The sequence below is a fragment of the Pogoniulus pusillus genome, chromosome 26, assembly GCF_015220805.1.
Source record: "Pogoniulus pusillus isolate bPogPus1 chromosome 26, bPogPus1.pri, whole genome shotgun sequence".
Taxonomy (NCBI): Eukaryota; Metazoa; Chordata; class Aves; order Piciformes; family Lybiidae; genus Pogoniulus; species Pogoniulus pusillus.
Genome location: NC_087289.1, coordinates 12,743,179 through 12,767,202, shown reverse-complemented (window position 1 = coordinate 12,767,202; position 24,024 = coordinate 12,743,179). Strand labels below are relative to the sequence as shown.

Sequence of the window (24,024 nt, the reverse complement as noted above, 5' to 3'; positions counted from 1 at the left end):
AGTGCACACTGCTGGTTCATATTGAGCTTTTCATCCACTAGAATGAATAAGTGCCAAGCTGCCAAGTGCAAGAAAAGAGAAGTTATATCTACTACTCTTTTGAGAAGAAACTTTTGAGAAAAGAATTATTGAAACATTACTTCTATGTGATTGTTCTTAGATGTCAGAAAAAAATCTACTTCATCCAGGAGCTGTTGACCTACATTTTGTTAGAGAAGTCAGATTCGATACTGAAATGTATCTTTCCTAGGCCAAATAAAAATGCCATTCCTCATTCCATAAACAGAGCTTTGTATGCCTCGATCCAAAGACCATAAAATCAATGGAAAGACTCAATCTTCAGTGCCAGATATTGTCATCATGACTTGCAAGCCCATTGTTTTGCTAGAAGAGAGACCCAAGTTTCGGTACTTGTTGCTTGGTTACAGCCTCTTCAACCCTCTTGGAACTCATGGCTTTATAACACCTTAGAAAACCAGACATATACTTTTCACTTCAATTATTTATGCAGCTAGTTGTTGATTCCTTTTTGTCTGGTAACCCTGATGAAATGTTTCACTAACTCTGCTCTTCTTCTATCCGAGGCATTATTCTGCTGTACTTGGCTTTCCCCTGTGAATGCTCTCCAAGTCCTACCAGTGGGAGTCAAATAGTTTACTGGAGTCCTGAGTGGGCAGGAAAAAAGGGAATTTGTTGCCTAGGTGACAGGGCAAAATAACCCTTTGGTTTATGCAAGTGTGCCTGCTTACCTGCTGGAGCTCAGATGAGAATATATTCATTTAATAATTGCTCTTCCTTTCCTCTGAGAATCCTTGCAGATTGTGCTAATGAGGCAGGCAAAGAAATTCTCTCACTCTAACTGATTCATCCAACACAAATGCCATGGATTCCTGGATGTAGTCAAACCAGGTAAGATCAATATAGACATTAACTTTTATATGTGTATATATTTGATCTATATTAACTTTGATATTATAGCAACTGCTCTTGCCATAATGATGTTAAGTTCTTAGATCTGATTTTACTGGTGGCACCAGTCTTATGGTTTGATGTCACCAATAAGAATCAGGCTAACACTAAACAGGAGTTGTACATAAAGAACAAAACCTTACAGCCCTATGTGGAGAGGCTGAGGGAGCTGAGGATGTGCAGCCTGGAAAAGAGGAGGCTCAGGGCAGACCTCATTGCTGTCTACAACTACCTGAAAGGAAGTTGTAGCCAGGTGGGGTTGGTCTCTTCTGCCAGGAAACCAGCAACAGAACAACGGGACACAGTCTCAAGTTGTGCTGGGGGAGGTCTAGGCTGGATGTTAGGAGGAAGATGTTGGCAGAGAGAGTGATTGGCATTGGAATGGGCTGCCCAGGGAGGTGGTGGAGTTGCTGTCCCTGGGGGCGTTGAAGCAAAGCCTGGCTGAGGCACTTAGTGCCATGGTCTGGTTGATTGGCTAGGGCTGGGTACTAGATTGGACTGGATGACCTTGGAGGTCTCTTCCAACCTGGTTGATTCTATTCTGTTTTAACTTCAGATATCAGATATTGGTTCTATGAAATGGATTTTTACAAGATGCTGTATGTCCCTGAATCAGAAAAAAAAAGTTCTGATAGAGAAGTGCCACATAAGTGTTCTTTAACAATGATTAATGTCATGTCAGATCAGTAAGCTTCAGCCTTTAAATGCAGAGACTTTAATGCCAGATTGTTCATCTAGTCTGATCTTGGTGGAATTGGTCTCTGGGAATCCTGTATGAATGCTGACCCCATCCACGTTAACAGAAGTTCTGCTGTTGGCCACCACAGGGTCAGGATTTCATGATTTGATCATTTCAGTTATTTCTACATAAAAGGGGAGGAATAATCTTATTTCTTTTCTCCTACTCTTTTGTCTGCTCTCTTCAATTAGACTGCAAACTCTCTGGAGCAAACTCTATTGCACTGGCTTTCTGTGGTGCCCAGAACAGTCACAGAATCACAGAATGGATCTGGTTGGTCAAAGGTCATCTTGTCCAACTCCCTTGCAGTGAGCAAGGACATCTTGAACTAGATCAGGTTACTCAGAGTCCCAGTCAGGGGGCTTTTGGGCCGACACTGTTCCTGGCTCAGGAACAGTGTGGCCAGCAGGACAAGGGAGGTTATTCTGCCCCTGTACTCAGCACTGGTCAGGCCACACCTTGAGTACTGTGTCCAGTTCTGGGCTCCTCAATTCAAGAGAGATGTTGAGGTGCTGGAAGGTGTTTGGAGAAGGGCTGCAAAACTGGTGAGGGGCCTGGAGCACAGCCCTGTGAGGAGAGGCTGAGGGAGCTGAGGGTGTGCAGCCTGGAGAAGAGGAGGCTCAGGGCTGACCTCATTGCTGTCTACAACTACCTGAAGGGAGGCTGTAGCCAGGTGGGGTTGGTCTCTTCTCCCAGGCAACCAGCAACAGAACAAGGGGACACAGTCTGCAGTTGTGCTGGGGGAGGTCTAGGCTGGATGTTAGGAGGAAGTTGTTGTCAGAGAGAGTGATTGGCATTGGAATGGGCTGCCCAGGGAGGTGATGGAGTCGCTGTGCCTGGAGGTGTTGAAGCAATGCCTGGATGAGGCACTTAGTGCCATGGTCTGGTTGACTGGCTAGGGCTGGGTGCTAGGTTGGACTGGATGATCTTGGAGGTCTCTTCCAACCTGGTTGATTCTATGATTTTATAATTTTAATTTAAATTATTTGCATTGTGCATATTTCTTGTACCTAGGTGTGGAGGTCTCTTCTCCCAGGCACCCAGTGACAGAACAATCTCAGGCTGTAGCAGGGCAGGTTTAGGCTGGATGTTAAGAAGAAGTTCTTAAAGCCTGGATGAGGCACTTAGTGCCATGGTCTGGTTGATTGGCTAGGGCTGGGTGCTAGGTTGGACTGGATGACCCTGGAGGTCTCTTCCAACCTGCTTGACTCTATGATTCTATGATTCCATGTGGGGAAGCATTCAATCAGTCCAATACAGATGGGAGAGACACATGGTTGAGATCAGTGCCCACCGTCTTTTTGCCCTGCTCAACCATTTCAAAGAGAGAAATTGCTGATCAAAATGGGATAAAGAGGGGAAGATTTATTTCTTATTTGCTGGGCTGGGATGTGCTGCTGAGTTTCTTGGCAGGAGCACATCTTTATGGGCAGGTTGTAAAGGTCTGAAAAATAGTGTTTATAAAGGAAAGGCTGACACCATCTTAAATATGTCATTTCACTGGAAGAGCAGACAGCTAATTTTTCATGTGCTTTATGAGGAATGCATTTGCTGTGGAAGATCTGAAGCTCATTTGGCTGTGATGTGGACTGATGCCTTTCATTTGATACAGAGAGGAAAAATGGTAAGTAAGGGGCCCCAGTTTGTAGTCTTGTTTAATTTAGAAATAAATAATGTCTTTTTTTTCCTGAGCAGACAGAGAAAAGATCATAGAATAATAGAATGGTTTAGGTTGGAAGTGACCTCAAGGATCATCCAGTTCCAACCCCCTGCCATAGTCAGGGACAGCTCTCACTAGAACAGGTCACTAAAGGTCTCATCCAACCTGAACTTGAACACCTCTAGGGAGATGGTGGAATCACAGAACGATTCTGTGATTCTGTGCTCCACAAGCTCCCTGGGCAACCTGTGCCAGTCTCTCACCACCCTCACTGCAAAAAACTTCTTCCTAGCATCCAGTTAAAAATCTCCCCTCTGCCAGTTTAAACCCATTCCTCCTTGGCCTGTCATTACAAGACCTTGTCAGTAGTCCCTCCCCAGCCTTCCTGTAGCCCCCTTCAGATACTGGAAGGCTACTGCAAAGTCTCCTCAAAGCCTTCTCTTCTCCAGGCTGCAGAGCCCCAACTCTCTCAGCCTGTCCTCATAGCAGAGTTGCTGCAGCCCTCTGAGGATCTTGGTGGCCTCCTCTGGACTGTCTCCAACAGTTCCATGTCCTTCTTGTGTTGGGGGCTCCAGAACTGCACACAGGACTCCAGGTGGGGTCTGAGGAGAGCAGAGCCAAGGGGCAGAATCCCCTCCCTTCCCCTGCTGCCCACACTGCTCTTGCTGCAGCCCAGCACAGGGTTCTTGTCTGGGCTGCACTCACACTGCAGACTCATGTTGACCTTTTCATCACCCCAGACCCCCAGATCCTTTTCCTCAGAGCTGCTCTCAGCCATTCAGCACCCAGCCTGGAGCTGTGCTTGGGATTGCTTGGCAATGTCCTCTGCCCACCCTTTAACAAACTCAGTTCACACCTCCTAGGTTTTCAGTGCAAGCTGCGTGGAGTGGTTGTTGAATTGCAGATAACAATCCGACAGCGCAACATTTGGAACCACACAAAGTACCTTTGCATAGGAGCTGAAATCTTCTGATAAGCATCATGCTGATATGCTTCACTGGCACAGGGAAGTTTGCCAGCAGAATCCTGAAGAGTATATTTTGGAGACTTCAGTCACTGTTGAGGGAAGCACAGGTCTCTCTCTACAGAAAGAATTGACAATGATGAGCCTTTCTAACAAGCACAAAGAAAAGAGAATTCTGAAGGAAAAGGAGAGCAGGGAATAATTTTCCTATGAAGAAACTGAAAGGTAGGAAGTCTGAAGCAAAGAGCTTTGTGACTACATAATATTTCCTGTTGAAGGTCCCTGGGCAGAGGGGTTTACTGTGCACTTTTTTGCACATCGATCTTAATCTGTTTATCCCTTCTCCCAGCATGGAGCTGAGGAGCTCAGGTGGAGAAGGAGCTATGGCTGTGATGTGGGAGATGCAGATCAATAGGGCATGATCGAGTGCTCTATTATAACCTTGCACAGCACAGCACTGAAGCTTGGTTCCCGTAACTACTGGTTGAGTTTAAAAGCCATCTGTAAACTTCAGCAGGCACTCGCCAATGCCTGTAACAGTGTTGGGCTGCTGCAATTCCACCTGTGGCACACTGCCAGTGTCTGCACTTGGGGTGAACCAAAAGGGCATTCTAACAAACACATTTTGAAATTAGCAATCATAGAATAACAGAATGGTTCAGATTGGAAGGGACCTCAAGGATCATCCAGTTCCAACCCCCTGCCACAGGCAGGGACACCTCCCACTAGAACAGGTCGCTCAAGGCTTCATCCAGCCTGGCCTTGAACACCTCCAGGGAGGGAGCTCCTTTAGACTACTTCTCAGAACCTAGAAAAAGATAATATAAAAGTAGACACAAAATTGACCTGTCTGTTGGTCTCCTCCCGGGCAACCAGCAACAAAACAAGGGGACACAGTCTCAAACTGTGCCTGGGGAGGTCTAGGCTGGATGTTAGGAGGAGGTTATTGACAGATAGAGTGGTTGGCATTGAAATGGGCTGCCCAGGGAGGTGGTGGAGTCACTATCCCTGAAGGTATTGAAGAAAAGCCTGGCTGAGGCATTTAGTGCCATGGTCTGTTTGATTGGCTAGGGCTGGATGCTAGGTTGGACTGAATGATCTTGGAGGTCTTTTCCAACCTGGATGATTCTATGATTCTATGATTTGCACTTTCAGATGCAAACTTAAAGAAGGAAGCCTGAGAAATTGTTTATTAAATGACTGTGCATGGCCTCAAGCTGAGGCTAGGGATATTGAGATTGGACATTAGGAAAAAGTTTTCCATGGAGAGAGTGGTCAGGGACTGGAATGAGCTGCCCAGGAAGGTGGTGGAGTCACCCATCCTGGATGTGTTTAAGGGTGGTTTGGATGTGGTGCTTAGGGGTATGGTTTAAGGTGAATCTTGTAGAGCAGGGTTCTAGGTTGGACTTGGTGATCCTGAGGAGCTTTGCCAGCCTGCATGTTTCTTTGATTCTGTGTTCTAAAGAGGCAAGGACATTCAACAGAGTGAACAACATCTTCTTGATATTTACAACTATCTGATGGGAGGGTGTCAATGAGGCCAGACTCATTTTGGTGGTGCCCATGCTCCTGTGTGGTTGATCTCAGAGTTTCACATCCCACCAAATCACAGAACAAGGGACACAAACTGGAAACGAGCATGGGACCAGGCTGCCTAGAGAGGTTGTGCACTCTCTCTCTCTAGAGTTTCAAGACCAGTTTGTGTGTGTTCCTGTGTGACCTTCACTAGGTGATTCTGCTTTGGCAGGGAGGTTGGACTAATGATTTCCTGAGCTGCCTTCCAACCACTGTGATTCTATGATTCTAAGAGATGCTCATGAAGAACTTTCATGAACAGAATTAACCACAGAATCACAGAATTAATCAGGTTGGAGTTTATCAAGTCCAAACACCATGTAAGAAACTCTTTAAGTATCTATTTTCTATCCATCCAAAGTTTTGGATAAAATTAATCAAGGGTTTAACAGCTATTAATGAAGGAAGGATCTTTTAAGCAAAGTAAAGATAAACTTCAAGTGGGCAAAAGCATAAAAGGGATTCAGCAAAGTGTAGTTGCTGGAGTGAGCACACCAGAGATTCGTCTGGATGATCATGTGTCTTGCTACAGGTATCACCAACCTATCTTTAGCCACCTTCTGGAAGGAAGGTCCATTGATACCAGCTAGATCAGCACAGGAATTTGTTTGATGTGCTTAAGAGATTGGTAACAATAGCTCCTAACGTGACTGCGTTGCGAGGTGACAGCGTTTCCTTGGAGACAGTGGATCCACACAGCCCCAGCCAGGATCCGTGCAGGTTACCTCTCCTCAGAGGGTGTAGAGCTACCTCTCTATGCAGGGGCAAAGATGGGAAGATAAGCTTTGACTGTAGACAAATAGCCCTATGCGAGATGTGAGGATTTTATGCCACAGCAAGACATGTCTGAAAGGTAGGAGGGTGAAAGAAGAGAAGTCACTGTAGTCATTGCACAGCTGGCTTGACATGCTCTGACAAGAACGATAGTGTTACAGGATTGAGTGTCTTTTTAAAATGTACCAACCTGTATTGCTGATGCAGATTGTTGTGCAGTGAAAAGAGGAAGGAAAAGGGTGGGTTTGTCTTCATTCTGGGTGTCATTGGCTGGTTGCTGAAAGACAGGAGGTGTCTCGACAAGAAACGTGTCATTAGGCGCCGAAACGTAGGACAGGCACATTGATAGAGAGGTGGAATTTGTACTGCTGCAAGTCAGCTCCAGGAAGAGCTGCAGGGAGTGTTAGTTAATGTGCTAGGAATGGCTAATTATGGAGCTAAGACCTAATTATGTTAATCATGTCTTTTTGGGGGGCAAGTTTATGGGGCGTAAAACAAGATAATTGATGATAGAGCTAACGGTGAGGAGGCACTGCAACCAGAACTTACAGGTGTGTTTGCCACTAAATTATGCTCAAAAGAACCACTTCAAAATGTTGCATAATGTCTCATAAAACTCCTATAAAAAAAGTAATTGAAAAGTAATAGAGCATGGCAACACCGTGTCCTAGTCTTCTACTGTTCTAAGTTCAGGGTGTTCTCACAATAAATGCTTGCATACAAGCAGCAGCTGCTGCACAGCAGTAAATTGTGTGCATTTGGAGCAGGGCACAGGCTGAATTCCAAGTTCACTCTCTTTTAAATACCTATACAAATTGCCTTTGTAAGTTAATCCTGCACTTGGTTTATGCTGATCAGCTTTGGCATGTGCAATTGACTGAGGCAACGTAAATAACTGGGGGTTTGTATCAGGCAGGCAAACAGCTATTTGTGCAAGTGGTTTGGACAGATCCATAACCAGATCTCTTAGAGCCTGTGCAAACATTGACAGCTCTGACCTAGACAGAGCTCTTTGCTTTGGGAGGATTTATAGCCCTTTTCTTAGTATATTTATAGCCCTTTGGTTCAGTTTGGGAGTTTTATTTAAAGCTGATCATAAAATTGATTAGATTTGTTTGCTTCAGAACGGTTCACGTTTTTCATTCCCATAGTAGCAGGACTGAAAGATCTTGGAGCACTTTTTGGTGTACCACACAGGAGCATGAGCCTTCCCATCACATATGTTCTGTGATTTGGTGGGATGTGAAGCTCTGAGGTTGAGCACTCAGGAGAATGAGCCTTCCCATCATGTATGTTCTGTGATGTGGTGGGATGTGAAGCTCTGAGCTTGAGCACTCAGGAGAATGAGCCTTCCCATCATGTATGTTCTGTGATTTGGTGGGATGTGAAGCTCTGAGCTTGAGCACTCAGGAGAATGAGCCTTCCCATCATGTATGTTCTGTGATGTGGTGGGATGTGAAGCTCTGAGGTTGAGCACTCAGGAGAATGAGCCTTCCCATCATGTATGTTCTGTGATTTGGTGGGATGTGAAGTTGTAGTGAGCACCGTAGGAGCTCTGGCTCTGCATATGTGAAGAAGTTGTAAAAATAGCCCAAAGGTTTGTCCCCACATGCTTTCTCAAGGGCATTTCAGATCTATGGGGAAAGCAGCCATGGTCCACTGAAAGCTAAGCCTGCTCAAGGCTGCTGATTCATGAAAAGTAGCTGAGGATAAGGCCACTGGAAGCTAGACCAGACCCCAAAACACTGGGGTAAAACCCTTTCAGTAGCAAGAGTTTGCTTATAACCTTCTTGATTCCTCTTCTGCTGAACTTTCCATTTGACATTTTCTGCCAGGCAAAGCTGAACCTGTGCTGTAGAATCTAAGATGTGTGTTGGTTACATCAGAAGAAAGGAATCTGTTGCCTGCCATTCTTTTCTTAATGGCCTAATGGCTACAGTAATACACAAGAGGAATGTTTTCCCCTCAGAATCTTTCTCACTGGTGCAGTTTCAGAAGTGGCTCAACTGTAGCTCTTCAGAGTATTTCATGGGGTTTTAATATATTCTGCCCTCCAAGTCAGCTGGACTCAAATGCACTTGCACCGCAGTTAGGCAGCGCAGAGCATTTCATTGCCTATGAGAAGGCTGCCAAGATGTCAGTGGGAGGAGGAGCAGACCTGCTTCAGGGACACAGGACTGACACTGACATCTTGATAGAGTGTGGCTTTTCTCAGTGAGCTCTAGGGGAGTGTGTGATTTTCCAAGATATGGCCTGATATCTCATAAATCATGTTTTGACAAATGCAGGAGCTGTTCTGTACTCGTTCCTCCTAGCTTGCAAAATATTTCAGTCACTTTATTCCCCACTGGGACTTCCACTGAGGAAAATGCATAAAATACATTAAGGTAGTCATGAATACTTTTGCTTATCCCCACAGCCCATGCTCGTGTGCAGCACTCTAGATGTCAAGGTGCTAGCAGTAACTTGCTCTGTATCATTTGTTTAATTACTTGGGTGAAATGGCTGGTTTATGCGTTTCACTGCTGCTGCATGGAACAGAATGATGTCCCTAAGCTTTATTAATCAGAAGTCCTGCTGTTTTGAAGCACCCTTTAAGCACTTAGCATAAGATACTCCTCATCAGATGTCCTGAAGATGGAAACTGACCTTGCAACATAGAATCAAATAATTACAGAATCATAGAATCAAATAATTACAGAATCATAGAATCAATCAAGTTGGAAATCTCCAAGCTCATCCAGTCCAACCTAGCACCCAGCCCTAGCCAATCAACCAGACCATGGCACTAAGTGCCTCATCCAGGCTTTGCTTCAGCATCTCCAGGGACGGTGACTCCATCACCTCCCTGGGCAGCCCATTCCAATGCCAATCACTCTCTCTGGCGAAAACTTCCTCCTAACATCCAGCCTAGACCTCCCCTGGCACAACTTGAGACTGTGTCCCCTCATTCTGTTTCTGGTTGCCTGGCAGAAGAGCCCAACCCCACCTGGCTACAGCCTCCCTTCAGGTAGTTGTAGACAGCAATGAGGTCTGCCCTGAGCCTCCTCTTTTCCAGGCTGCACATCCTCAGCTCCCTCAGCCTCTCCTCACAGGGCTGTGCTCCAGGCTCCTCAACAGCTTCATCACCTTTCTCTGGACACATTCATGTCCCTGGAGAAATGAATGTCCCTGGAGACATTGAGGATCAGACTTGATGTGGCCCTGGGCAGCCTGATCTAGTTGGAGGAATCCCTGCTGATGGCAGGGGAGTTAGACAAGGTGACCTTTGAGAGTCCCTTCCAACCCAATGCAGTCTGAGTATCTGTGAAAGCTTGTGGGCTTCTCCTGTAGACTGTGTGGTCTAGGGGGTCACTTCAGTTAAAAATAAGAGGCACTGAGGCTGGGCTGTGGCAGCAAGTGTCTGGATCTGCCCACTTGTCTCCATTGACTGTAAAATGCCCCAAGAAGATTTTCTAAGCCTGGCTTTAGAGGCTGGCAACTCCACCTAGGTGGGCAAAAATCATACTTGAAGCAGCTGGAGCTTGTAAGATGTTTAATATTGACAGGGGCATGCTGTAATTTTGTATAGGGATTTGCTAGCAGCAGCAGGGCTCTAGCCATGATATGAACAACCACAGAAACTAGAAGCCAGTCACACACAAGATGTTTTTTCACCCCTTACTGTTTTAATTTTCCTTTCCAATCCTCTTTTATAGGGTTCTTAAAATACAGTCAGGGATCTCTGCTTAAAAGACTTCAGAGATCCCCCTCTACCCCAAGAATCCAGAGGGTGGAGGGAAGAATACTATTGCCTCAGAGGGTTTCCATTAGTGAAATTAATTCCTTTCTCATAAGAATTTAGCTCTATGATTTATGATAACCACCAATTTCTCACTGCAGGCAAAGTGAGAGGAAATGACTCAGCCTGGACAGACATCATGAATCTCATTTTTTTCCCCCATAATGCTCGACATAATCTAGTGAGCTGCTCCCAGAGGTGTCATTGGAGATTCATATCCAGCCGAAGGGCCTCGCAATCAAGGCAGAAAATTTTGTTGCTTTCGTGTATTGTGTGATCTGTAATTGTTTGGGATTGCATCCTGCCTCATTCATTGCCATTTCTTTTGCATCAGTTTTGCAGCAAACTAGTAAAGAAAACAAAGCAAGGGAGAGAAAAGCAGCATTGCCCTTGCTCCCTCAGAAAAATCTTTTGTGACATGGCAGGGCCCAGCTGGTGCTTATTAAACTCAGGCAGTTTTGAGATGAAAAATGCTTCCTTCTGTCACTCTTGCCAATAAAAATCTCACTACTCACCTGACTGGAGAAGTCTTATCTATCACGTATTGATCCTGCAATTTGATGTTTTATTTTCCATCACAGATGCAGAATTTTGTGAGTGGGTTTCTGCCAAAAGATCAGAATAGATATCACCTTCAGTGGTTCAGCCAAAATGGTTTATCCCACGTTTCAAAGGACTGGGACTCTGTGTTCATGTCTCAGCAGAGGAGGTAATATATAGCTGAGAGGAAGGTAGCTTTTGGAAAGTCTTGCAGTTATAAATAGTCATTTGAATACATCCTAATAAATCACTCCCAAACCTGAGAACAATAAGAGATCCTTTTTCTTAAATACAAGAGAATTTCTACCTATTTCTCAGGTATGACCTCATTTAACATGTAAGGAAGCAGAAGCAAAACAAATACCAAGAGAGAGCTAAGCAAGAGGTCCCAGCAGTTAATGCCTGCCTTCCTTCCTTCCTTCCTTCCTTCCTTCCTTCCTTCCTTCCTTCCTTCCTTCCTTCCTTCCTTCCTTCCTTCCTTCCTTCCTTCCTTCCTTCCTCTCTTCCTTCCTCTCTTCCTTCCTCTCTTCCTTTCTTCCTTTCTTCCTCTCTTACTTTCTCTCTTCCTCTCTTTCCTCTCTTTCTTTCTTTCTTTCTTTCTTTCTTTCTTTCTTTCTTTCTTTCTTTCTTTCTTTCTTTCTTTCTTTCTTTCTTTCTTTCTTTCTTTCTTTCTTTCTTTCTTTCTTTCTTTCTTTCTCTCTCTTCCTCTCTTCCTCTCTTCCTCTCATTTCTTTCTCTCTTTCTCTTGTTCTTTCTTCCTCTCTTTCTTCCTCTCTTCCTCTCTTTCTTCCTCTCTTCCTCTCTTTCTTCCTCTCTTCCTCTCATTCTTTCTTCCTCTCTTCCTCTCTTTCTCCCTTTCTTACTTTCTCCCTCTCTTCCTCTCTTCCTCTCTCTCTCTCTCTCTCTCCCCTTCTCACCCTTCCTCACTTGCTTCCCTCCTTCCCTTTTCCAACCAGCTGTGAGTGCTCCTTTCTCAGGGTGGTTGTGTGAGCGCCTGCTGCTGCCTAGCCACACATACACCTGAAGATGAGCTGTTTGCCTCGAGATGACATCTAAAAAGGCCCAAGTAAAGAGCTGTTATTTCCAGAAGCACTGAGCTCGCTCAGCTTCTTTTTAAATCACCTATGCTTTATTGTGGCTGATTTGATCCCATTAAGAAAAACCCAACCACAAAGCACGAAGGGAGGAGCAGTTCCATGTTTCAGTACTGTTCTGTGCAGCCTGTGTGCACTTTTGGGAAAGATGCAATGCTAGGCTTTGCTGATGCTTTCAAAAGGCAAAACAATCTCAGTAAGGTCAACACTCTCTGTCTCTTCATGATGATTTGCCAATAATCTGTAATCACAAGTTTGAAGTGAAGTTCTGTTTAGCTTGTCTGTTACACTCAATGTGAAACTTTCATTATCGTCCTCACTGAAGCATTTTAAAGCTGCCTTTTTATTCCCCATTTCTGTTCCTGCCTATAATTGTTTTAATGGTGCTTACTGACAGCTGATACCTTCTGGCAAGCTCTCACTGAGCTCATACAGTAGAAGTCAAATAATAGTCCTGTATGCACACACTTACTAAATTAACATTATTTTTTTTTTCCAAAGCATTCCATGGCAAATTTCTAAATTGCATCTGCCATTCTGCAAATGATTCCATCTCTCTGAGCACCACTGGGGAACCTGCATTGCTTGGGCTGTGTGAAATGTGCTTTTGAAAGTGTCCTTGGGCAGGGAACTAGCAAATTGCACAAGTATGGGACACAGTCTCAAGTTGTGCTGGGGGAGGTCTAGGCTGGATGTTAGGAGGAAGTTGTTGGCAGAGAGAGTGATTGGCATTGGAATGGGCTGCCCAGGGAGGTGGTGGAGTGGCTGTCCCTGAAGGTGTTCAAGCAAAGCCTGGATGAGGCTCTTAGTGCCATGGTCTAGTTGATTGGCTGGGGCTGGGTGTTAGGATGGATTGGATGATCTTGGAGGTCTCTTAAACCTGGCTGATTCTATGATTCAAGACTCATGAGTGAAGTTCAACTCCTCTCTAGAGCCTTGATATTCTCCTAAAACATACTCAAGAGATCCAAATAAGCAGGCAAGTGGGGTATCTTTTCATGCCACCTGCATCCATCCCAGCAGGGGTAGAAAAGGGTCATGTCATATGGTTGAGCAACTCCACTTCTTCCTTTTCTTCAAGGCTGATTTTTTTTCAATCAAGTTGCTGCTAAATTCCTCTCTCTAATGTTTGTCTATATCTGTGGAACCCTCATACATCTAAGTCAATGGTAGTTAGGTGAGAGGTGCCCTTAAGGATGGAGGACATTACCTATGGTTTGACCTCAGGATCATGTGGCTGTTGCCTGGTGGTAAATCCTACCCCTTGCTACTCTGTAGTTGCCATTATTACCAGTTTGCATTTCTCTGAGCAGAATCAATGACTCAACATCTCCTCTCTAGTTCCTCAGGTCTGACTCCAAGCAAGCAAAAGTCCTGTAGGTTCTACTCCTCCTGCTGCTCAATCCAAAGTGAGACAGATTCAACTCCAACAGTTTTATCACACAACAAAGGAATCATCAGGCTGAACTGTGACTCTGCACTGCCTTCCCCAGTAAGTGTTTGGCTTACCAGTCTGATTACAAGTTTAAAGAAGAGAGAGTCACAAGGAGTAACTGAAGAAGAAATCTCTTCCTCAGCTTTGAAGCTGGTGATGTTTTGCCTCCTTTTATCTTCTAAAGCTAGGTCAGATTATAAATAAGATTCTATGATTCAGTGTCAGCAGAAGCAAGGGGATTTGGCTCAGCCTTTTGAGCACTGTGCTCAGAACTGGATGCAGTGGGCAAGTATAGAGTAAGTCCTGAACAGGCTGTGTAAATTTACTGTAAAATGTCATAACCAGGAGAGCTATGAAAGGTACAATAAAGATGTTCTGTGGGAAGATCTCTCTGCAGTACTTCAGCCAATTCATAGAAGTAAACCAGAATGCACTGTGGTAAACTGCACCTAAACTGTGAATTCCCACAGCATCTACCAGTTTCTGGATGTGGCTGTAGCTGGAGGAGATGACTCAGAGGTACATGCTCCATCTCTCTACCCACCTCAACCCCTCCATCATGATTCCCACTGACAGAAATGCTGGAAGTTCAAGCAAATGCCAAGCTGCACCACACTGAGATGTTCCCTTGCTGCAGGCAATCATGATGCTGTGCTTGCTGGACGTGACACGAATCACACCTACTCCACACACTGCACACAGAGTTAAGAGACTTCGTTCCTTGCTCCCTCCTGGGAGACTGATGCCCTGGAAATTATAGACCATACTTTAGTGGGAAAGCAAAGTGGGCAAAACCTTCACGTTCTGAACTATGGGGGCAGGGTTTCTCTGTTTAGATTTAGTGCCTTGGTTGCATTCAGTGGATAATGTGTGCAAGCTCTTCCAGAAATGTGCTTGTGTGAATATGCATACACATTGTATGCTTGCTTCCATACATCATACTGCTATTCACCAGATGGTTTTAAGACAGAAGGCACTGTAAACATGTGTGAATATTATTTCCACTGTAATAAGGCCATAAAGATGAGAAAATACAAAGCCAGAAACTGAAAAGCCTTAACTGAGTCTTTTATATCTTGATTTTGCTTATTTTAAGCTTCCTTCTGATTCCTTCAAGTATCTCAGCTGGTGTGACATAGAAGAACATGATGTTCGAGGAAGTCAGCTACGTTGTCCCCGAGTGAGAGAAGGTAAAGATCAACAAGACACCAAAGAATGACAGGATTGTCAGGGCTGGAAGCGACCTCAAGGATCATCTAACTCCAGCTTCCCTGCCACAGACCTTGGACAGCTCACAGTACATCAAGGACACACTCTCCCAGGACAATTAAAGAAGTGCACAACTATTACATAAACATGTATATAAATAGACATATAGCATGTGAAAAAAAACAGAAACACTACTTTAGAACTCAAATGCTTATGCTTAAACGTTTGCAAAAAGCTTTTGTTCTGAGCTGTAGAAGAAATGTCACTTACTAACCACATACCAAATCATCACAGCCTTAGATTGCTTCTTGAATTATGAGCCCAGAAATGGCAGGGAAAAAAAAAAAAGTCTTCACATTAATTTACTTCTTAGAAGCCTGGAAACCTACACACCTCTACTGTTATATATATTTCTTCATTGCAGATATCTTCCCAGCTATATATCTAATCTTTCAGCAAGTAACTAACTGCCACTGCCACATCACATCCACTATTGTAAATCTGGGTGTTTTTTTTCTTTCCCCTGAGCAGGGCCTTCAAAAGAAGAGCTGTTTTTCAGAGGAGAAGAGCATGCTGTGAAAGAGAGAAAACAAGTAACTGACACAGAGAAGTGGCAAAAGAAACTGCAAGAGAACTGGGAAAACTGTGCTGTAAAACTTTCTCATTAATTCTTTGTACTGTAGTAGTAAATAAATCAAATCATGATGTGCCCAGAGCACACACACTGGCAAACCTCCTCAAAGAGGAAGGAAGGGCTGGGAAGTAAGATTCACATGCCCAAGAGATCACAGAATCACAGGATGTCAGGGGCTGGAAGGGACCTCCAAAGCTCATCCAGTCCAACTCCCCTGCCAGAGCAGGACCATGCCCAAGAGATCACAGAATCACAGAATGTCAGAGGCTGGAAGTGACCTCAGAAGCTCATCCAGTCCAAACCCCCTGCCAGAGCAGGACCATGCCCAAGAGATCACAGAATCACAGAATGTCAGGAGCTGGAAGGGACCTCAGAAGCTCATCCAGTCCAACTCCCCTGCCAGAGCAGGACCTCCTATACCAGATCTCACAGGAACACATCTGTGCTGGACTCTCTCAAGCAGTTCCATGTCCCTCTTGAACTGGGGGGGCCCAGAACTGGACACAGTACTCTAGGTGCTGCCTCACCAGAGCAGAGGGGCAGGATGCTTTATTTCTCTTTACTTTGGAGGAATTATGCAGTGCATCACTCTGACTCTAAGGTGAATTTGGCAACTGGCACCACAATATCTAAGAGCAGCATAATAAAATGGATTCACCTTTTAACTGATTCTGACAGCAAGAAGCTTTACTGAAATAGCTATTAGAAAGCAAGAAAAGAAACAAGCAGACAAAGAAAAGGAAGTGATTTCTCTTGTTTTTTTTCCTTTCCCAGGAGCTGAACCTTTCCTTTCAGGACCTGGGTGATCTTTACCAAGTGGAAAACTTCAAAAGGATTCTCCGAAGATTAATTCGGGTGGAAAAACTTTGGCTGGTGGACAATTCTTTGACAGATCTAAGTGCCATAAGGTTGCCAAGGTAGACAATTTGTCTGGTTCCTGCTTCTATGTCATAGCATAGAAATCACAAATGTTATTTACTGGGTAATAATTGGACCAGACTTTTGAAAACTGCAAATTGTGATATCTAGGGGGGGGTGGGGGGAGGTTAGGGGTGTGTGTGTGGGTGTTACGTTGGGAATCCACCAGTACATTGCTATTTTGGATTCATGTAGTTCTGAAGTTGAAAATACTTAGTAAGGAGGTCAGGTGATGTGCCCTTTATTCCTGGATGACAATTCATGAGTCTCATGAAGCTCAGTGATATTTTTGCTAACAGGGAAAGTTGATGAACACTGAAGGAATGTGTGTGTGTGTGTGTGTGTGTGTGTATGTATGTATATATATATGGGGCTGCAAGGATGATTAGGGGACTGGAGCACTGCCTGATGAAGAGAGGCTGAGGGACCTGGGGCTGCTTAGTCTGGAGAAGACTGAGAGGGGATCTAATGTTTATAAATATCAGAGGGCTGGGAGGCAGGAGTGGGGGGACAGGCTGTGCTCACTTGCTGCCTGGGATAGGACAAGGAGCAATGAATGGAAGCTGCAGCACAGGAGGTTCCAGCTCAACACAAAGGGGAACTTCTTGACATTAAGAGGCACAGAGCAGTGGAACAGACTTCCCAGAGAGGTTGTGGAGTCTTCTTCTCTGGAGACTGGATGTGTTCTTTTGTGACCTAAGCTAGATTGTATGGTCCTGCTCTGGCAGGGGGGTTGGACTTGCTGATCTCTTTGAGTCCTTTCCAACCCCTAACATGCTGTGATCCTGTGCTATGAAGTGGTGCTCAGCATAGCCCAAGCAAAGAGACCAAGTGTAACCATGACAACTGCATTATTACAGTCCATGTATTGGTGGTATTGGTGACCTGGCACTGCTCAGTTAACAGCTGGACTTGATGATCTTAAAGGTCTCTTCCTCCCAAACCAACTCTATGATTGCTGATGTGTTGTCACATCTCTAGGTGTATGGAATGTTGTCACACTGAGAGCAGGAACAATCATGTATCCATTGTACATTACAGAGAAAGCTGAGAGCATAAAGTGGGGGGACACAGAACTGCTTGAGAGAGTCCAGTGCTGAGCCACAAAGATGATTAGGGGAATGGAACATTTCTCTTACAAGGAGAGACTGAGGGAGCTGGGGCTGTGCTGCTGGGAGAAGAGGAGACTGAGAGGTGACCTCATCAATGTTCATAAAGTTGTTCAGGGTTGAGTGCCAGGAGGCTGGAGCCAGGCTCTGCTGGGTAATGCCTGATGACAGGACAAGAGACAATGGGTGGAAGCTGAGGCATAGGAAGTTTCCTGTAAACATGAGGAGGATTTTTTTCCCTGTGAGGGTGACAGAACCCTGGAACAGGCTGCCCAGGGGTCTGTGGAGTCTCCCTCTCTGGAGATATTCGAACACTGCCTGGATGCGTTCCTGTGTGAGCTGGTCTAGGTGATGCTGCTCTGGCAGGGGAGTTGGTCTGAATGAGCTTTGGAGGTCCCTTCCAGCCTCTGACATTCTGTGATTCTGTGATCTGATTTTGCAGTCCATGGGTAGGTAAAAATAGCACAAATGCAAAAGTGGTGTGAAAGCAGGCCTTGAGGAACCAAAGTCTTGCATCTCTCACTGGAAGCCATGCCTTCCACCTGTGAAGAGCCATTCCTGTGTTGCTTTACATGTATATACTGTTACGGAAGCTATCAGTGATGTCATACACTTTGTGCTTTACAGATGCAGAGAACTAAATGTCAATAAAAACCACTTTACATCCTTCAAACAGCTGCCAAAGATACCTCAGATTCAGCACTTATCTCTTGCTGAAAATAACATTCTGACACTAAGTGGGATATCAGACTTCAGACATACTCCACTTGAATCTCTTATACTCAAGAGGAATCCCTGTGAGTTTCAAGAAAGATACAGACAACTGTAAGTTTTGCCACCTCATAGGCAACAAAGTTGATCAGCACAAAGAAATGTTTGTGGGAGAGTTCAGAAGGAGTGAGATCTGGAATAAAACAAGTTCTCCTAAGCAATCTTTTTATATTCCCCCAGTCTCAACTATTATAAATAGCAATAAGACAAGAGGAGCCAGGGGAGGTTTTGGTTGAGTGTTAGGAAAAAAATGCTTCCCCAAAAGGGTTGTCAAGCCCTGGAACAGGCTGCCCAGGGAAGTGGTAGAGTCTCCATCCCTGGAGAGATTTAAAAGCCATGCAGATGTGCTGAGGGACATGGTTTAGTAATGACTTGGCAGTGCTGGGTTGATGTTTGGACTTGATGCTCTTAAAGGTCTCTTCCAACCAAAACATTTCTATGATTCATAGAATCATAGAATCATAGAATTACCCAGGTTGGAAGAGACCTCCAAGATCATCCAGTCCAACCTAATACCCAGCCCTAGCCAGTCAACCAGACAATGGCACTAAGTGCCTCATCCAGGCTTCCCTTGAACACCTCCAGGGACAGTGACTCCACCACCTCCCTGGGCAGCCCATTCCAGATTGGACTGAATGATCTTGGAGGTCTCTTCCAACCTGGCTGATTCTATGTCAGCCACCTACAAAAGGCAGAGTTGTTATTTTAGAGACAAACCTTACAGCACATGTCTAAGAAGTTATCTCTCCCTGGGAGGGGAAGAAGAAAAAGAAGAAGTTACAAAGCAAGAGTTTCATAAAACCCTCTCTGAGTTGCCAGTATGTTTTTCTCTTTGGTCTAGCAGACATCCCTTTGACAATGTGATAGGGAAGCTTAAGCTTTCTAAAGGTAGACAGGAACATATCAAAGGGAAAGTTAAAATGTAAATTCTGAATACTGGATTTCACATTGTATTTGCATATCAGAAGTTCCAGGAGAACAAAAGCTGAAAAGCACTTCTGAACAATTACTAATTATGTTACTGTTTTGAAACCTACCAGCTCTTAAGGCAATTAACTCTTGGTATTGCTTTCACTGCCAGTGCTGGAAGAGAAAATAAATCATCTTCAAGCATGGATAAAGCTCTGAGTTATGTGCTGAGGTTGAGCACTGGAGTCCATGCTCACTTCAAAAGACACAGGAGCAAACATGACAGGATGTGGGTTAACATCCTGTGCAGTGCTTGTGGGGGGCTGGAGCTCCACCAAACCCTTCTTAGGAATGAAACAACATCTTTTTGGCCAAGGCTGCTGTGCTATGTCAAAGGGATGGTGTATTAGGAGGTGGAACCATTCAGTTCCATTTGCCATCACAACCACAGAACAAGGTCTTCTTTTCTTTGGGAGGAGCACAAATGCAAACAGCTTTGTAGAGAGCCTCATTTCTTTATCACAGAAGGGTAAAAGCTGGATGGGGCATTTAGTGCCATGGTCTAGTTGATTGGCTAGGACTGGGTGCTATGTTGGACTGGATGAGGTTGGAGATCTCTTCCAACCTGTTTGGTTCCATGATTCTATCATTTATGATTCTGAGTTGCACTTCTTGCAGTCTGAATCATTGCTTTACACCGACCTGGGATATTCAGTCTAGGCTATCACTACACCCTGTCCTTTGCATTAGGCAGCTGGTTTAATTCTGCTCTATTAAAGATGCAGACTATTGCAGTGCTTGACTGAGTCTGGGCTATAAAACTTGTGCAACAGAGTGAAACTGAGCATTTTAATTGCCTCTTTATCAGATAAATCCTGCAACAAATGACAAATCAAGATTTCCAGCTACACTAATCTATTCTGGATATGTTTAAATCCACTGTTTGCTTCCTCCCCACCAGTGTCTCTTTTGTTCTCAACACTTCACAAGATTATTTTTCTCATCCTCCCTTTTTCTTTTGTCTCCCATTCAGTGTATTCTCCAGCTTGCCAAATCTAAAAACCCTGGATGGTATTCCCAAGCTGCCAGAGGATTGTTCACCCCCAGAGACCAGGGGCATCTTCAGAATGTGTACTATACTCTAGCACCACGTTTTTGAAGGATCACAGCTGTGCTAGAATCACCTCACTTAAAGGACACAACACATCCTGTTTATGGGAGTTACTATTTTTCTTTTGGGACCAACAAGATATTGAAGCAGAAATAGAATTCTTCTGAATGAATGTGTTTGTGATACCACAGACTTCAAGTAAGTAGGGATAAATGAGGTGTAAATAAGACATAATGTATACTCTGAGTAGCATAGGTTTGTTGTATTCAAAATATGGGTTGAATTTCTTGTCTAGGGACTCTCTGTAGCCAACTACTCACAACTGCTGGCTCCCTCTGTGTTTACATGTCCAAGTTCAGACCATGTGTCTACTGTAGAAAATACTACAGAGATTAACATCCAGTCTGTGAAGGAAAGAAAAAAAAACTACCCTGAATTAAAAACAAGCTGTGCAATTTCCCTCTTTATGTCTCACCACTGTCCTAGTTTTCAGAGAATCACAAAAGCAACCAGGTAGGAAGAGACTTCCAAGATCATCCAGTCCAACCTAGCACCCAGCCCTACCCCATCAACCAGACCATGGCACTAAGTGCCTCAGCCAGGCTTTGCTTCAACACCTCCAGGGACAGTGACTCCACCACCTCCCTGGGCAGCCCATTCCAGTGCCAGTCACTCTCTCTGACAACATCTTCCTCCTAACATCCAGCCTAGACCTCCCCTGGCACAACTTGAGACTGTGTCCCCTTGTTCTGTTGCTGCTTGCCTGGCAGAAGAGACCAACTCCACCTGGCTACAGCCTCCCTTCAGGTAGTTGTAGATAGCAATGAGGTCACCCCTGAGCCTCCTCTTCTCCAGGCTGCACACCCCCAGCTCCCTCAGCCCCTCCTCACAGGGCTGTGCTCCAGGCCCCTCACCAGCTTTGTCGCCCTCCTCTGGACACATTCCAGTATCTCAACATCTCTCTTGAATTGAGGAGCCCAGAACTGGACACAGTACTCAAGGTGTGGCCTGACCAGTGCTGAGTACAGGGGCAGAATAACCTCCCTTGTCCTACTGGCCACACTGTTCCTGAGCCAGGCCAGGATGCCATTGGCTCTCTTGGCCACCTGGGCACACTGCTGGCTCATGTTCAGCTGTTATCTACCAGCACCCCCACTCTCTGCCTGGCTGCTCTCCAGCCACTCTGTTCCCAGCCTGTAGTGCTGCTTGGGGTTGTTGTGGCCAAAATGTAGAACCCTGCATTTGACGTTGTTCAATCTCATCCCATTGGCCTCTGCCCACCCATGCAGCCTGTCCAGGTCCCTCTGCAGGGCTCTCCTACCCTCCAACAGCTCCACACCTGCTCCTAGCTTGGTGTCATTTACAAACTTACTGATGCCAGATCATCAACAAAGGTATTTAACAGGACTGTGCCCAGCACTGATCCTTGGGGCACACCACTAGTGCCAGCTGCCAGCTGGATGTGGCACCATTCACCACCACTCTCTGGGCCTGGCCCTCCTGCCAGTTCTTGACCCATTAGTGTGCTTTGGGGGTGGGAAAGGCAAAGCTACCCCAAACACTTTGACTTAAAAAAATTAAAAATCTCCTTCCTTGGGAATTTGGTCTGAATAAGAGCAGTGGGGAGGTAAATGATGACAGAGGAAAGACTTTCAAATTGTTGATGGTGATGTTGTTGCCTAACAGACATTCCTCAAAGCGAACCCACACTGAAGGGATAGGGCTGTGGATGCTGAAAAGGGATTTGTCAGGGCTCCCCAGGATGTCTGAATGCAATTATCTCAGAGAGGTATCTGTCCTTGTCTTTGATTCATTTGCTGTTCAATTTGAGCTGCCTTTTCTTTTCTTTCTTTTTTTTTTTTTTTCCAGGCAGCTCCTGCTGGCACACAAATAGCTGTGCCACTAATGGTTCAGGAAAAGAATGACAGAGTCCTGGAAAATGAAGACAATTAACAGAATTGCCTAATTCCAGAGACAGTCAATAAATTCTCTGCTGTATATTGGCTGCAGGCTCGGTTTGGTTCAGTTACACAGGGAGGAATAATGACTGCTCAGCCCTGTAGAACTCTGCAGCAATGACTTAGCAGCAGAAAGGTCACAGCAGCTCTGTGTAAGGTCTGTGTTGGATCAGGGCAAGAGAAATGATCAGCCTGAAAAGCTACCAGCCTCCCCCTCAAGACTCTCCTTATCTCTCCTACAGCCCAGCAGTCAAAACAGTTGGTCAGAATATTGCATGGACTGGATGACAGAATTTTGAATGTATAACAGCATTTAGCTCAAAGTGTTTTCTGCATCAGTGAAAGGAAGAGGACTGTAGACCAGTGCCAAGAGCTGTCAGGTGGAAGTCCTCATGCTCAGGAAATATTCTTGCAACTCACAGAAGCAGGCCAGCTCCTTCCCAGTATTTACATGCCCATGAGGTTTGCTAACTAGATCTCACCAGTGCAGCTCACCCCAGCAATGTGGACAGACCATGGTGTGACAAACTCCTCCTCAAACACCTTACAGAACCAAGAGGGTGCAGTTCAGCGACGCAGGACAACGAGCTTGGACAGATTCAGAGGAGAGAGGATGAGGTTAGTACAGAAACAAGGCAACTAGAGCTTTGGAGCAGGAGAAGCAAAATGTTGTGTGCTGTGCAGCATGGCAAACTAGTCCAGGAGAACAGAAATCTTTCACACGGGGAGGCTGAGGGAGCTGGGCCTGTTTAGCCTGGAGAAGAGGAGGCTCAGGGGTGATCTTATTACTGTCTACAACTACCTGAAGGGGCATTGTAGCCAGGTGGGGGGTGGCCTCTTCTGCCAGGCAACCAGCAATAGAACAAGGGGACACAGTCTCAAGTTGTGCCAGGGTAGGTCTAGGCTGGATGTTAGGAAGAAGTTCTTCACAGAGAGAGTGATTTCCCATTGGAATGGGCTGCCCAGGGAGGTGGTGGAATCACTGTCCCTGGGGGTCCTCAAGAAAAGACTGGATGAGGCACTTAGTGCCATGATCTGGTTGATTGGATAGGGCTGGGTGATAGGTTGGACTGGATGATCTTGGAGGTCTCTTCCAACCTGGTTGATTCTATGATTCTATGATTCTATAACACCTGAAAGCTTGCTGAGAAGTATCACAGTATCATCAGGGTTGGAAGAGACCTCACAGATCATCAAGTCCAACCCTTTACCACAGAGCTCAAGGCCAGACCATGGCACCAAGTGCCACGTCCAACCTTGCCTTGAACAGCCCCAGGGACGGCGACTCCACCACCTCCCCGGGCAGCCCATTCCAGTGGCCAATGACTCTCTCAGTGAAGAACTTAAGTGAGGCCAGTAGTCTACCTCTGATCTAGGTATTAATCCAGATACAGCATAATACCAGTCAGGTGGTCAGACCCTGGAAGAGGTTGCCCAGGGCTGTGGTGGAAGCCCCAGCCCTGGAGATCACAGTATGTCAGGGGTTGGAAGGGACCCAAAGATGTCATTGAGTCCAACCCCCCTGCCAGAGCAGAGATGTTTAAGGGCAGGCTGGATGAGACTCTAGACAGCCTGATCTAGTGTGAGGTGTCCCTGCTCATGGCAGGGGGATTGAACTAGGTGATCCTTGTCATCCCTTCCAACTCTGACTGATTCTATGATACAGCAATCAACACAGACCTCCCACACTGTTGAGTTTGTGAATGGAAGGAGTAAAAACAAAGGATGAAATCCATTCTTGCAGCTGAGACTGTATGTGAGAAAACACCATCTCCTCAGAAGCAAGGCGGGGGGGGGGAGGCAGCAAATGAGCCTACAAAACCACCCTTACTGACCCAGCCAGAGCAGCTGAGTGCTGGCTGCCACGAGGCTGT

The 24,024-nt window shown here is 45.4% G+C and overlaps 1 protein-coding gene across 2 annotated transcripts; it reads left to right on the top strand.

Moving 5' to 3' along the window:
- Positions 1–744: 744 nt before the first annotated feature.
- LOC135186793 (uncharacterized) lies at positions 745–22,197 on the top strand. Of its 2 annotated transcripts, none has more exons than XM_064164820.1 (8): positions 745–909; positions 13,438–13,588; positions 14,628–14,721; positions 15,272–15,390; positions 16,149–16,291; positions 18,029–18,226; positions 20,115–20,390; positions 22,062–22,197. In XM_064164820.1, exons 1-7 carry the CDS (start codon positions 878–880, stop codon positions 20,224–20,226), a joined length of 849 nt encoding a protein of 282 aa, XP_064020890.1. In that variant the 5' UTR covers positions 745–877; the 3' UTR covers positions 20,227–20,390; positions 22,062–22,197. The 2 variants fall into 2 exon arrangements, with proteins under 2 accessions (XP_064020890.1, XP_064020891.1); XM_064164821.1 differs by lacking the exon at positions 745–909 and adding an exon at positions 6,648–6,760.
- The last annotated feature ends 1,827 nt before the right edge of the window (positions 22,198–24,024 follow it).